Source organism: Musca domestica, unplaced genomic scaffold (assembly GCF_030504385.1).
Source record: "Musca domestica strain aabys unplaced genomic scaffold, Musca_domestica.polishedcontigs.V.1.1 4, whole genome shotgun sequence".
NCBI classification, from domain to species: domain Eukaryota; kingdom Metazoa; phylum Arthropoda; class Insecta; order Diptera; family Muscidae; genus Musca; species Musca domestica.
This window is the reverse complement of record NW_026712328.1, coordinates 7,248,724-7,264,932: the sequence shown is the minus strand read 5'-3', so window position 1 is coordinate 7,264,932 and position 16,209 is coordinate 7,248,724. Positions and strand designations below refer to the sequence as shown.

The 16,209-nt window shown below is 35.4% G+C and overlaps 1 protein-coding gene across 2 annotated transcripts in view; it reads right to left on the bottom strand.

Annotated features, from left to right (window-relative positions):
- The window catches only part of LOC105261675 (cholesterol 7-desaturase nvd), a 616,447-nt gene that overhangs the window by 260,371 nt on the left and 339,867 nt on the right, over positions 1 to 16,209 (bottom strand). For both annotated transcript variants that reach the window (XM_059126913.1, XM_059126912.1), the window contains exon 4: positions 14,896 to 15,202. In XM_059126913.1, coding sequence (XP_058982896.1) covers positions 14,896 to 15,202 — 307 coding nt within the window. The remainder of the gene's footprint in view (positions 1 to 14,895; positions 15,203 to 16,209) is intronic.

Sequence of the window (16,209 nt, the reverse complement as noted above, 5' to 3'; positions counted from 1 at the left end):
GGAGGTACATTCCGTGTTTTTCGCGTCAAATATGTGAAACCGGCCGAGAATATATATGGAAGCTATATCCAAATTTTAACCGATTTCTATTTAATTTGTCAAATTTATTATTCTAACCAAACTTCGGCACACTTTCTGAATTTCAATGGAATCAAACATATATATCGTGTTTGGTACATAACATACATGAAATCGGCCGAAATATATATAAGTGGAGCTATACCCAAACCTGGTGGCAAATTTCGTCTCTCTGTCCGTATTTCATTGGAATCGGACATATATAGCGTTGGCTGCATCAAATATGTAAAATCGGCCGAAAATATATATGAGAGCTATATCAATCTGTACCGATTTCAATATAATTTGACAAATTTATTTTCTGATCAAGTACCGTCACACGTTCCAAATTTTATTGGAATCAAACACACATATCGTACCGATTTCAATATAATTTGGCAAATTTGTTTTTGTGCCAAATTTAGTCACTCATGCCGAACTTCATTCGAATCAGACATACGTATCGTGTTTGATGCATCAAATATGTGAAATCAGCCGAAAATATATATAGGAGCTATATCCAAATCTAAACCGATTTAAATATAATTTGATAAATAAATCGTTTTACTAAATTCAATCACACATTCTGAATTTCATTGATTTTTGACATACGCAGTGTGTGTTTGATGCATCAAATACATGAAATCGGCCGAAAATATATAGGGGAGTTATATCCAAATCTGAACCGATTTCAATATAATTTGCCAAATTTATTATTGTTCCAAATTACTTTCCACATACCAAACTTGGAGACTAAATCTGTAATCGATCAATAGATATATTCATATGCAAAGTATATGTTTTTAATTTAGAATAATATCTTAACTTTCCTTAGCTTCCACATTCATTTTGTTTGAAACTTCATCTAAAGTTATACTCGCTAGAACGTATTAACTAACCACCATCGACCGAACCGAATGGTGTAGCGCACACGTAACGAAGAGGAAAATAAAAAGCAACGTATATCTGTTAAAGAAAATTAATATATGGTAATTTTATATGTGTGCACAATTTATATCAATTTTGGAAATTATAAAATAACGTGCACCCTACAGTCCGCATTGGCCATTTAATTGGTCAGTTCGTATGAATAATATTTTTATTACATTATTTTATACGAAATTTAATATTTTTTGATTATTTTTGAAAATTTTCATATATATAATTTTTTTATTAAAAATTTTTATATATTCCTAATATAGTTGTCGGAAAATTTTTGGTGTTTTTCTTAAATATTTTTTATTTTTCGTGGAAGATTTTTAAGAAATAAGGTTGATTTTTGAAATTTATCGGGGCGTTTCGGTCATTTGGTCTTATATTTTGATTTTTTTGTGTCATTTTAAAATTTTTGGTTAGTTTTTGGAAAATCTTGGTCGATTTTTTGGATTTTACCAATTCTTTCGAAAGGTTTTGTGCCATTTTTTTAAATAAATCGGATTTTCCATTAGTTTATAGTGGAATTTCAGCGGTTTTTGAAAGTTTATTCATTGTAATACTTAGCGACGGTCATATATTTTTAACGTAAATATGGCAAAATTTAATCGGTTTTAATGTATTCCTAGAAGAAATTGGTTTCTCTAGTGAATAATTGAGTCGGTTTTGCCTAAAAATTTGAATATTTTGTTATTTTTCCGAAATTTGTTCGAATTATATGGGTTTACTAAAAGAAATTGGTGGTCTAGTTAAACATTTTATCGTTTTCGGGAAATTTTGAATGGTTTTTGATATATTTTTCGACTTTTAGAATTTTAATGTCTCTGATTGAAAAAAAATCTTTTTTTTTTTGGGAAAATTTGGATTCGTGTTTTGGGCGTGTGATTAAATATAATCCACAAATATGTCGTGCACTCCTTTGGACAGTTTTATCAGAGTTTCTGATGCCTTCGTCAAATTAGTAGAATTTATTCGGGCCATGAAGCGCTCTGGAAGTTAGCAGCGTCGAGTTTCTGATGCCTTCGTCAAATTAGTAGAATATATTCGGGCCATGAAGCCAGAAGAGCTCTAGAAGTTCGCAGCGTCGAGTTAGAAAAGGTATGGAAAGAAACCCAGGATAAGTTTAACTCGTGTATGCTCTGTTTGGAAACGTCTGATATGATTGAATCTGCTGATCACAAATATCAGGTCGTGTATCAGGAATTCATGAAATGTTTAACGGATTTGAATGTTTAGCTGTCGGAATTGCGAGGTTCTAGGAAATCTTTGAACTCTTCTCGTTGTAGTTCAGTAGTTTCACTCGTGCAGCATCCCTGTAATACTCCTGTAGAATTGCAGTCGTCTGATGTAGCTTTAGAGATAACGAAATCTTCTACACAAATTTGGCCTACATTTAGAGACTTTTTTAGTGCGGTATACTTAAACAGTTCGCGTTTAAGCGATAAATGGCGCCTGTGTCATCTCGGGCGCAAAACTAGTGGAGAGGCTGGAGAAATTGTATCGAAATTTCCATTAACCCACCGCAGCTTCGGTCAAGCATGGAATGCGTTAAAATGCAATTATGACAATCCGTGGTTGCTTGTCCACAATCAGTTAAAATTGCTTTTCGCTTTGCCCGTTCTTCAAAACGAATCTTCAGGTTTGAAAACAGTACAACGCGGGATTAATGGTTGTTTGTCAGCGATGTCTATATATGACATCCCCACAGAAAATTGGGACCCATTCTTGGTATTTTTATGTCTTCAGCGGTTACCGAAAATCACGCAAACCTTGTGGGAGCAAAGTGTTAAGAGTAAATCAGCTATTTCACCTTGGAAAGATTTAGATAGTTTTTTGACTGAGAGAATTCAAACTCTAATGTGTCTCCATAATATGAGGGAAAGTGAACCGGGAACCAAATTTGTCGTAAAAAAGGTGCAAACGCATTTGACAAAATCGGATTCAGCGGGAATCCCTGAGTCGCCACAGAAAAATGATTGTATTCTTTGCCCGAAACATAACCAACAACTTTTTGAATGTCCTCGATTTAAAAATATGTCGATTCCCACAAGATTATCTTTAGTTAAACGTCGCCGCCTCTGTGTCAATCGTTTGCGGAAGGGATACAGAGTGAAAACTTGTGTTAGTAGGCATCGGTGTTCTAAATGTAGTAAAACTCACCACACCTTGTTACATCGAAACGATTCTTCTCCAATCAGATGTACTTCTTCTCAAAATTCGTCCAATAAAAACCCAACCAATGTCGAAAATACATATTCTAGTTTAACGGTCGATTCATCTGTCCCTTCTTCAAGTGCAGGCTACCACCGGCAGGTCTTCCATGCTGCTCAAAATAATTCTGTGCTTTTAGGAACAGCGATGGTGAACTTAATTCAAATTCACTCAAAGTTTTTTCGCTTACAATTGTATATCCATGCGATCTTTCGATTATGTTATCGACGAACGGTTTGGAATTGCCATTCATTTCGGCAAGTTTACCTTCCTTCACAGTCTCCTCAGATTTTGGGTCGAAAATGCCAAAACTTCGGTTTTCTGACGTCAATTTATTTAATTCTCGGTCAGTTGATCTGCTGTTAGGTGCAGATTTATATCCTAAGATATTGTTGGTGGGATGTCGGCCTATTATATCGGGAACCTTGCTGGCACAGAACACCGTTTTCGGTTGGCTTGTTACTAACAGCGATGGTGAACTTAATTCAAATTCACTCAAAGTTTGTTCGCTTACAATTGTAAGTCCATGCGATCTTTCGATTATGTTATCGACGAACGGTCTGGAATTGTCACTCATTTCGGCAAGTTTACCTTCCTTCACAGTCTCCTCAGATTTTAGGTCGAAAATGCCAAAACTTCGGTTTTCTGACGTCAATTTATTTAATTCTCGGTCAGTTGATCTGCTGTTAGATGCAGATTTATATCCTAAGATATTGTTGGTGGGATGTCGCCCTATTATATCGGGAACCTTGCTGGCACAGAACACCGTTTTCGGTTGGCTTGTCACTAGTCCAAATTAATCGTCGTTGGTCAGAACATTTGCTACGACTATCAATATAGAGAACGAGGACACGCTTAATAGAACTATGTTGCGATCCATCCATCGGATAGTCTTTGCGAAGAAAATTACGATCGGACCACTCGCAGGTCCTCTGCCTTTGCGAACTGAGTTAGGCGTAAACGGGTACTTGCGGAATCTCGTAGGAACATCCTCAAGCAATTCATTCGGAATGAGGCGTCCTTATTAAAAAACCCGGATGTAGACATTACATATGAAAGGGTTCTGTCTGAATATTTAGAACTCGAACATATCAAGCCGGTTTCTCCAGACAATCATAATAGCTTTTCGTGTTATTTACCTCTCCATCCGGTAATCAACACCGAAAAACAGACAACAAAACTTAGAGTTGTCTTTAACGCGTCAAGTAAAACTTCTAACGGGAGTAGTCTGGACAATATTCTACATGTCGGGCCCACCTTACAACTGGACCTTGTACTTTTAATACTTTGTTGGCGAATATTTAAATTTGTTTTCAATTCAGACATAATCCAAATGTATAAACAGATTCGCGTTGACCCGCGGCACACCCTACTTCATCGAATTCTTTATCGGGATTCGAAAACAAAGCCAATTCAAGATTTCGAATTAGAGACAGTGACTTTCGGCGTGAACTGCGAACCTTACCTAGCTATTAGAACTTTATTGCAACTGGCGGATGAAACAGAATCTGAATACGCTCTAGCAGCGCGCATATTGAGGAAATGCATGTATGTGGATGATGTATTGGCAGGAGCTCTTGATCTTGAGAACGCGGTGACTGCTAGGGATCAGCTAATTTCGGCACTTTCTTCGGCTAAGTTTGAGCTTAGAAAATGGACAAGCAATGATGACAAGACTGTTTTGAATCGATTTCATCCTGAACATTTGATAGACTCACAATTACCGTCATTCGTAGAAGCTAATAGTTCTAAACCTCTTGGTATAAGATGGAATGCCAGGATAGACCCCTTTTATTTCGAGGTCAAGCCTATAGAGAAAAAATTGAATTATACAAAAAGGGAAGTGCTTTCGGCAATTGCTAAATTGTTTGACCCTGTTGGTTCGGAATTGTTGAAAGTCATTCTTAAGGAGACCGACATAGAATTTCGTCAGGCGTATTGTTGGACGGATTCGACTATTGTTTTGTCGTGGCTTCGAAAAACCCCATCTACATGGACCACCTTTGTTTCCAATTGAGTCGGTAGGATTCAGGAAAATGTGGGGAATCATAACTGGTACCATGCTCGTTCGGAAGATAATCCCGCTGATCTAGGAAGTAGTGGTGTATCACCATCAGACTTGGCTGCTAGCTCCCTTTGGTGGCATGGGCCAAGCTGGCTCAACCAAGATAAATCGAGTTGGTGCATTCGTGACTTAGCTCCGCTAGAAACTGACATAGAAATGCGTTCGGTGCAGTGTCATTTCTCCGTTGTCTCGTCGACTTTTACTGATATTCTGGATAGATATTCATCCTTTATAATGGGGATTCGTGCAGTAGCGTACATGTTCAGGTTCGTATGTCAGACTCATACCCAATACCGAGGAAGATATTACCCTGAAAAAAGAATTTCCACTTAATCAAAAGGTTTATTTTGCAAATGAGTATAAAAATTTGCTGGATCTTAAACCGGTGTCAAGCTCGAGTCAGTTAGCTCCTTTGAATCCCGTCCTTGATGAATATGGCGTCATGCGTTTGAGTGGTCGTTTACAGGGATCACCCACACTTTCGAATTCGGAAAGTTGCCCCATAATTCTACCCTCGTCGAGGTGGTCCACGATATTTTCTGACAACGGCACAAATTTTGTAGACATAGTCGAAATATTCGCTTCACCTTTAAAGTGTTAGTAACAGTGTTAGCGCGAATAGAAGCTTTCACGACCCCTTTGTTCTATTTCGATTCATGGCCCCTTTGTCCTATCTCGGACGATCCTCAGGAATTAGTTTCATTAAAACCCGGTCACTTTTTAATTGGCGCGCCATAACTTGCTCCTCCTGAGCCTTTCATTTCTGAAAAGCCGATATCGCTGGTGAATCGGTATAGAAAAGTCCAAGCACTGGTGCATTTGTTTTGTAATAGATGGAAGGAGGAATATCTTAAAACTTTGCATAGACGGTACAAATGGAAATTCCCAGAAATAAAAGTAGAAAAAGAGGATTTGGTCGTGGTTCGGCACGAGAATCTTCCTCCGACCTCGTGGAAGTTAGGCCGTGTAAAAAAAATGTATCCGATGTTACCGACTAGCCCCCTTTATTATCCGAATCCGTAACTGTGGGTTCCAGTGTCGGTAAAAACATAGAATCCGTATCTGCGGGTTCAAGCGTATCCGTTACTCATCCGGGCATCGAAATCTCTGAATCCGTAACTGCGGATTCTCCGATAACGCGTACGATCAAGGAAGATGTACAGGCCAGGGTCGAACCCATAACTGAGGGTTTCTCGTCGTCCTTGGCTCCTGTTGAGCAATCTACGTTATTTCGTGAAGTTAGGTCCGACTTGGAGTCCGTAACGGGATCCGGCATGTTAAATCGCAATTGTCGCATTTGCAATCGCAGACAATTGATTAGTACGTGCAAAGATTTTCTGGCTATAACAGTTCAAGAGCGCTGAAAAATAATTGAAACACATCGGGACTGTACACGTTGTCTGGCTAAATGGCATCAAGCTTATACATGCCACAGCAGGAAGTCTTGTGCTAAGTGTGACATAATTCTTCCGCCCTAGTTGATGTAGCTCCATCAGTTCCTATTCGAGCAGTGTTGGACCCTTGCGGATTGCAAACCCAAATTTGCGACACGATGGTGTCTCATTTGAGACTACCCACCTCCAATCTTGATGGAGTCTTGTTTTGTCACATAACCGTGGCCTCTAACTACGATCTCTCTCGAGTTATTTCGGTTACTGCGAAAGTAACAAATTTAAGACATGTCTTCACGTCTTCTGAAGTTGTCCCAGAAAAAATTAAGGAGCCATTCTTGGGATTACCACTAGCTTATCCCTGTTTTTTCACATCAGGTCGCGTGGCTTTGGTGTTTGGTCCCGGTGTATATGACAGAATTGTTACTAATCGAGTACAAGCAATGCAAGGTCTGCTTGTAGCTCATTACACCCTATTTGGATGGGTCTTGTCAGGAGTTTGCCACAATAAAATCTGTATTTAAAGTTTGAATTGAAAAAAAAAAAATGAAATAAATTGAACTTGTTTGAATTGCTCACATAAACTGCACTGTCCACCTTATTTATGACATCTAGTCTTAAGTAAATAAGTGTTACAATATTCATAATGTTGTAAGGTGGCCTCCAATGTTTAATTTAGAATAATATCTTAACTTTCCTTAGCATCCACATTCATTGTGTTTGAAACTTGATATAAGTTATACTCGCTAAAATCTGCATATTCCTTTTTATTACAACATTGAATTGTCAAAATGTAACGAGTGGCGAATTGCCGCCAACGCCACCTTTCAATGTTATGATTGCGCTTCACTTGTCTATCGCCTACCAAACTAAAACGTTCGTGTTTAATTTTTAGATCCTCCACCTTGGAAAGGAGGGTATATGAACTTTGTCATTCCGTTTGTAACATCCTTAGATATTCGTCGTAGACCCCATAAAGTATATATATTCATAATCAACATAAAATTTTAAGGTGATTTAACGATCTAAGTCTGTCTGTTGAAATCACGATACAGCCCACATTTTTTGACGTAGAGCGCCAAAATAAAGCAAATTGTATTGTGTCTAGGATAGTTGGAAGTGAAAATGAGATATATCGGTCCACGTTTTCGTATAGTCCCCATATAACGGAACGTCCCGATATTCGATATTTTGATGATTTATGCCACAATTTTTCACGGATTAGGACCCGTTATGACCCACAAAAATTGGTATTTGTGGGTCATAACGGCTCCTTGTTCATGTGGCGAGACATTGCATATATAGGTCCACGCTTTGGTATAGCCCCCATATAAAGGTACCTCCCGATATTCGGTATTTTGATTATTTTTGCCACATTTTTTTCACGGATTTGTCTAAAAATTGGTATTTGTTGGTCATAATGGGTCCCAGTTCATGTGGCGACTCTCTGTAATTATAGGTCCACGTTTTGGTATAGTCACCATATAACGGTACCTCCCGATATTCGGTATTTTGTCTGTCTGTTGTAATCACGCTATCTTTCGAACGAATTGAGATAGAAGGCTAAAGTTTTGCAAACATGTTTATTTTTCCAGTATGCAGGGTTCAGTGTATAAATGGGTCATGTAGGTCCACGTATTTATATAGCCCCCATATGAGGGTACCTCGCAATATTCGGTATTTTGATGATTTTAGCGACATTATTCACCGAAATTGTTTCAAATTTCGTATTTGAAGTTCGCAATAGATACTACAGATTGACAGAAAATTGTCTATCCAGGTCTACGTCTTCGTAGAGTCCCCATATAACAGTTCCTCGCTATATTCGGTATTAAGATGATTTTAGCGTCATTATTTTCTGGAATTGTTTCAAATTACGTATTTAGAGCTCGTAATGGGATCTACAGTCTGTGACAGAAAATTGTCTATGTAGGTCCAGGTCATGTAGGTCCACGTTTTCATATAGCCCCCATATAAGGGTACCTCGCGATATTCGGTATTTTGATAATTTTAGCGACATTATTCACCGGAATTGTTTCAAATTTCGTATTTGAAGTTCGCAATAGATACTACAGATTGACAGAAAATTGTCTATCCAGGTCTACGTCTTCGTAGAGCCCCCATATAACGGTTCCTCGCTATATTCGGTATTATGATGATTTTAGCGTCATTATTCTCTGGAATCGTTTCAAATTACGTATTTCGTAATGGGATCTACAGTCTGTGACATCTGTGACGCATAGGCCCCACATACCAGTACCTCCCTATATTCGGTATTTTGACGATTTTAGGTACAATACCCACCGAAATTGTTACAGCCTATTGCAGGAAATTGTCTATGCTGGTTCAGGTCTTCGCACAGCTCCGATATAACGCTACCGATATAACGCTATATACGATATTTTGATTTATTATTTTAGCTACATTATTCGCCGTTTATTTTAAGTTTCAAATTTTAATATGGTAATGACTTATGATAAACAATGTCCATGTGGACGTCGTATAGACACCAATATAACGGCTATATTCGGTATTCTTAAAATTTTAACAGAAGTTTTTAAGGATCTTATTTCTAAATTCGTTCCAAATGGTGGAGGTTATTCAAAGTTCGGCACGGCTGAACTTATTACTTTTTAACTTGTTATGTGTTCACTTATTGGCTACAAGATGTCCATGTGTGTCAACGTCGTATAGACACCAATATAACGGCTATATTCGGTATTCTTAAAATTTTAACAGAAGTTTTTAAGGATCTTATTTCTAAATTCGTTCCAAATGGTGGGGGGTATTCAAAGTTCGGCACGGCTGAACTTACTACTTTTTAACTTGTTTTACTTGTTATGTGTTCACTTATTGGCCACATACTCTAAATACATACATAATTATGTTAGAAATTGTAGTTCCAAATACTGAATATCATGATGTGCCGTTATATAGGGGCTATTCGAACCTGTCTCCTGACCTTTGTACTAACCTTTCTATTGACAAAATACATATGTGTGCAAAGTTCTAGGCGTCTATTTCAGTTCATTCAATAGATAACGTGATTACAACAGGGGGCCATCCTTCGACATAGCATTATAACAAGAATACAAATACTTTGTAGGGTCTAACATAAATAGTTTCAAATTCAGTCGTCTCTTGACTGTGAAAGAGATCGAACGTCTGTGCTTAACACTTACATCTAAATTCAAACTATCTAAAATGACTTCAACTTCAATTTCTGCAATGTTTAAATTAGATAAAACTAAAAATTTTAAAAACATTACCATCGGTCCAAAATTTTTCCTAATTGCAAGAAAAAACAGCAATGAAACATTAAAAAATATTTCCCAGTTTCTTATTAAAAAAGTGATCGACAATGTATGCGGTGAAGTCGGTATGTGTAAAAAAATTCGAAGCGGAGAACTTTTAGTGAAAACTAAAAATGCTACTCAAGCCACAAAACTTATCCAACTTGTGTGAGTAGAGTAGAAGTGAAAGAGCACAATTATCTCAATTACAGCAAAGGTGTTATTTACAATAACGATCTTCGAGGAATCCCTGAAAAAGAAATATTAAAAGAACTGAAGCAACAAAACGTTACGGAATTTAAAAAAAAATTAAAAAAGGTTAATGATTCGCTGGTGGAGACCGGTCTTATTATTGTAACCTTTTCTTTAGTAAACCTGCCAGAGACTATTAACATAGGTTATGAACGGACCATTATACGTCCATACATACCCATGCCACTTCGATGCCGCCAATGTTTTCTCTATGGACATACAATAAATTTTTGCAACAATAACAAAATATGTTTTAACTGTGGCGAAGAAGAACATTTAAACGACGATGATGAGTGTACAAGAACAACAAAATGTGCAAACTGCAGCAAAGAGAATCGGAGTGAAAACAACCACTCCGTTCTCAATAAGAAACGTCCCGTGTTTTTAAAGTTCAAAGAACTCCAAACAATAAAAACAATCGATAAATGTGACAACAAGACTGCATTAGAAAAGTACAAACAACGTCACCCAAACGAAACATTTGCACAAACAACACGCAATCTCGTCAAATATGACGATCAACAACATAACAAAACCAACAAAACATCGTTGAAAAAAGACGAAAATAAAGCTACAACATCATCTGCTAACTCAAAGAACACATCGAAGCGAATGAGAAATGAGATAAAAAATAAAATTTCCCCAAAAAAAAAAAAAAAAAAATTGTGCACAAACAATGCTGAAAGCGAAATTGACAGTGACATTTAAAACTACAATGTTTAAGACAATTTTGTTTCTTTTTTGAGTAAAATAATTGTTAGTTTTCTCTTATTTTATGCATTCTCTCTTTTGTTTGTTTATATTCGCATGGGTTTAAAAATAATTCAATGGAATATTAAAGGTTATTGTAATAATTATGCTGAATTACAAAATTTGATAAAAGTACATAAACCTAATATAATATCATTGCAAGAAACGCATTTCAAAAAACACAACAACATTCCAATTCCTATTAATTTTTATTTATACAACTCAAAAAACTCAGCCGTATTAATTCATAAATCCATACCCCATGAGTTCATAGGTTGTGTTGACAATATGGATACAGTGATAGTAAAAGTGATTTCACATCAGACATTCTACTTATATTCCACATATTTAAATCCGGCAAGATCTTTCAATTTAAATGATCTTGTAAACCTTTTTTCATCTCAAAATCCAATGCTTATTACGGGTGATATGAATAGTTGGCATCCTCTCTGGGGCTCCACAACAACCAATTCTAGAGGGAAAATTCTAGCTAAATTCATAACACAATCAAATTTAACGATCTTAAATAATGGTTCACCAACACATTTTTCCACCCACAAAACGTTTACACATATTGATGTTACATTGATTTCTTCTTTATTATCACTACATGCAAATTGGAAAATTGAAAGCGATCTCTACGGAAGCGACCACTTTCTGATACTTATCACTCTTTTCTCAACAAACAATTATACAAATCAACATAAACTCAAACCAGCTTTTAATACCAAAAATGCAAATTGGGACCATTTCAAGTATCTATCTGAAAAGTTTAGTGCAGAAAGGCCATACAGTACCAACATTAATAAAGAAACAGCTAATATTCAAAAAAATATTATACAAGCTGCTAATGAGTCAATACCTCAATTTAAAACTTCTTCGAAAAATAACTTTGTCCCCTGGTGGAATAGCAAACTTGATGACCTCAAGCGTCAAAGAAATCGACTATTTTATATATTCCGAAGAAATATCACAGATGAAAACCTAGTTAATTACCGTAGAGCCAATGCTCTTTTTAAGAGAGAATTAAAACTCTCTAAAAAACAGTCTGTTGAAAAATTCATTGCTCAAATTAATTCATCAAGCCCAACAGGAAGAATTTGGAGTAATATTCGCAGATTTTGTGGTATAAAGCAAAAAAATTCCTTTCATTGCATTTCTATTCCTAATGGTGTTAATATCACTAATCCAGAAGAAATTGCTAATCTTTTCTGCAACTTTTGGTCGAGTTTATCAGAAGATTCTAAATTCCCTATTGAATTTCAAACACAAAAGGAAATGTGCTCACAATATCCTCGATTTCTTGTTCCAAACAAACATGCCAGGTTTCTTGAAAATGACATTACCATTTTCGAACTAAAAATTGTTCTCAATCAAATCATAGGAACAACTCCAGGAATTGATAGAATCAACTATCATATGATTCAACACCTAGTAATGAAATTAAAACAGCGTTAGTCATACTTTATAACAACATTTTGAATTCTTTCATTCCGCAAATTTATAAAAACAGCCTAATAATACCAATCCCAAAACCTAATTCCGATCAATCATCCGTTATGTCATATCGGCCTATATCCCTAAATACATGTTGCTCAAAGGTGCTTGATAAAATCATTGCTAAAAGGTTATGGTGGTTTATTTGTGTTAAAAACCTTCTAAGTCCTTTTCAGTTCGGGTTTAAAAAGGGTAAATCTATTGCCGATCCTCTGATATTTTTAGACTATCAGATAAACAGCTCGTTAAAATCAAACAAACACCTTTCAATAGTATCCCTTGATTTTTCACAAGCTTTTGACAGGATTGGTATACATGCTATTCTCTGTCAACTTGTAGAATGGGGAATAGGACCTAAAACTTATAACTACATCAGGAACTATATGAATAATAGAAAAATAAAAGTAAGGGTTCACTCCCACTTTTCAGAAACAAAAAATCTGTACAATGGCATCCCTCAAGGTTCTCCACTCTCTGCGGTCTTATTTTTAATTGCCTACAACAAACTAACAAAACTATTGGAATCGCACGAAAATCTCAAATTTATTTCCTATGCCGATGATTTTATAATAATGAAAAATTTGTCAAACAAGAAATATTCAACCGTCAATGTTGGTAACCTTTTTCCAGAAATAGAAAGATGGTGTGCTTTTTCCGGTGCTCAATTATCGCTGGAAAAATGCAAACATCTACATATATGTCGCAAACATGATTGTCACTCAGATTTAATCTGTAGCAGTCACACGATTCCGTCAGTAGTAGCGCTGAAAATCCTTGGAATTATTGTCAACAAACTCTTCAGACCAAACTAAATGTAATTAAATGTTTATCCAATAAAAAATTTCAATGCAACACATACACTTTAATATCAATTATCCGTTCTCTCATAATATCAAAAATTAACTACGGAATTTTCTTGTATGGATATACCGCAAAATCGACTTTAAACAAAAACCATTTTTAATGCCCCAGGTAGAACTGCATTAGGAGCACACCACACTACAAAAATAGCTAACATGTTATGCGAAGCAAATCTCATGACAATTGAAAATTATAGAGAAATATCGACAGCAAAACTTTTTAAAACTATCTTACTAAATGATAATTCGCCAGTTTTGGAGTTGTTTAAAAAAGCTTCCAAAACAAAAAAAATCAACAAAAGCAATTCCTCTCTAACACGTATAAAAAATTTTTGTGAGTTATATTGCATTCCATATAACCGCAAAACCCCGCAATGTGTGAAGCCCATTTGGATGTTTAACACCTACCCAATAGATACATCTCTTCGAAAATATTGCAAGGAAAATACAATACCTCAAATTTATTTCAATGAATTCCACAGCATTCAAGAGAAATACTAAGAATATCAATTCATTTATACTGATGGCTCCAAGTCCCATAACTGTATCAGTTACAGCATAGTAACCAAAGATGAAGTTATTAAGTCTTCACTCCTATCGGAATATTCATCAGTTTTCTCTGCCGAAATAATAGCCATATATAAAGCTATAAAATATACTAAAGATGTAAAAGGCAAATTTGCTATAGCATCAGACTCATTATCAGCTCTGGACAGTATCGCGAACCCAAATAATTCCAACATTTATGCCGCCATGATTAGGGATATAATTAACAATGATAAGCATGTATTAGTGTGGGTCCCAGGACATTCAAATATCAAAGGAAATGAGTTCGCAGATTTTGTAGCAAAGCAAGCTTTAATTTTTCCACTAACAACCACTGAAAATTTAAGCAGTAATGATATAAAGAAGTTTATAAATAAATACTTTTACAGTCAGAGGACTTCCATTTGGAATAACTCTTCTGACTGGTACAAAATTATTAACAATAATCACACTCATATTAAGGCATATCTTAATAATAATAATTTATCCAGATATGACCAGATTAAGATCCTTCGTTTAAGATTAGGATGCTCTCGCGTGACTCACGACTATATAATCAACAAAGAATTAAAGAAAGAATGTAAATTTTGCAAATCTAACATATTTGACATGAATCACTTATTACTAAACTGTGAATATATTAAAATATTGTTAATACCGCTTTTCCCAATATTAACATTCTTAATATACTACGTAACATACATAATGAAACCCACATAATGGATTTAATTAGTTTCTTAAAAAAAATTAACCTTTACAATTCCATATAAAACAAATATTTTGTTTATATTCCAAAAATATTATTAGTTATATAATTTATTACTAAAATGAATTTCATGTACATACGTTACTTAGCTTAAGGCCATTGTAGCCATAGCTAGTTATATTATACTTGTAATGCCTATTTGTAAGTTTAATTGAAAAATAAAAAATAAAAAAAAAAATAGTTTCAAATTGAGGTTAAAAACATGAATTGGTTCACCGTTTTTGCAATTTTTTAAGTATGTCATTTGAGTATGTCGTTTTAACAATGACTTTACCTTGGCTGCCAGTTGTGAACTCCCACATCTTTAAAAATGCTTTTATGTGACAGTTCAGTACCACTTAAAAAGCAATTGTCGTGAACTGCTCCAAAATGTGCTATATCCGCTCCGTTTTCTGGAATTTCTTGTATATGACTGTTTACAAAAAATTCGTTTCTCCCATGATAAACAAATCTTTCTATTTCAATTTCACTCAATGCTGGTATTTCCCATGGTACCAGTTCAGGGTCAGCACTATACCATACAAAAATGTGATCATTTACCTCCCTCGAAGTCCACTTTTGCAATTTGCTTGACTTAGGCACTGTAATTAAAACAAACATAATTATGAAACTTTATAAATGTTAAGTTCGGACTACAGAGACAAGGGTATAAAGTGTCAGCAAAGCTCTCTCAAATTCTTCTTAATTCAACGATTTCCGTTTCCACTTAAACAACTTAATGTTTAAATGGAACTAATAAGACAATAAAGGCATAACTTATATGAAGAACATAAAAATATCTTTAAATTTATTATATTGTTAGTTTTTTTTTAATGAACGAGCTTGCAATAAAGTCATCCGTGGTCACGATCTCTGATTATTAGGGACCATTACACATTAGAGACCTTTTTAACATTAAGGGTCATTAAAGACCCCAGGTCATTAGGGACCTTTCAAACATTCGGAGCCAATCGAGGAATGAGCCATTAGAGACCCCGAGAAGCCAAGTGAATACGTTTGAAAAGGCAGCTATAACTCGAACAATCCGTACTGTATACGAACATAACGATATTTATGATAGGCCTCGTAATTACTTATCAAAATCTCTACTGAACGCTACTTACCGAATTGTGGATCAATCAAAACTATATTTGACAAATCCGACTCAAGTCCGAAGTGACCGAAATTGTTAGAAGATTTGTCGATATTGAATCGACAACCAACGCCTGGTGATGTAAGACACATTTTTTACAATTTTTTTGAATTTTAAACTCGCAATAGATAACAACCAACTAAAGCATCGACTTGATGACATTTTTCAGACTTTTTATCAATCGATTGCACTGGCAAAAGCGGAATTGTACCCAACATTCAATTCTTTTATTTTTTTAAGGATATGTATACCTTAATTCGAAAAAGCGATCATACGACATACATTTAATACAAATTAGTATTGAATTTGTTATGATTAAATTTAAAATATAGCGCTTTTGGATTTTTAATGCGGCAACAAATTAGGAGTATCAAATTATGTATCTATATCTATAAAAGAGGTAAATGTTTGCATGTTTGCTTGTTTGTAATTTATGGACTCGAAAACCGCTAAACA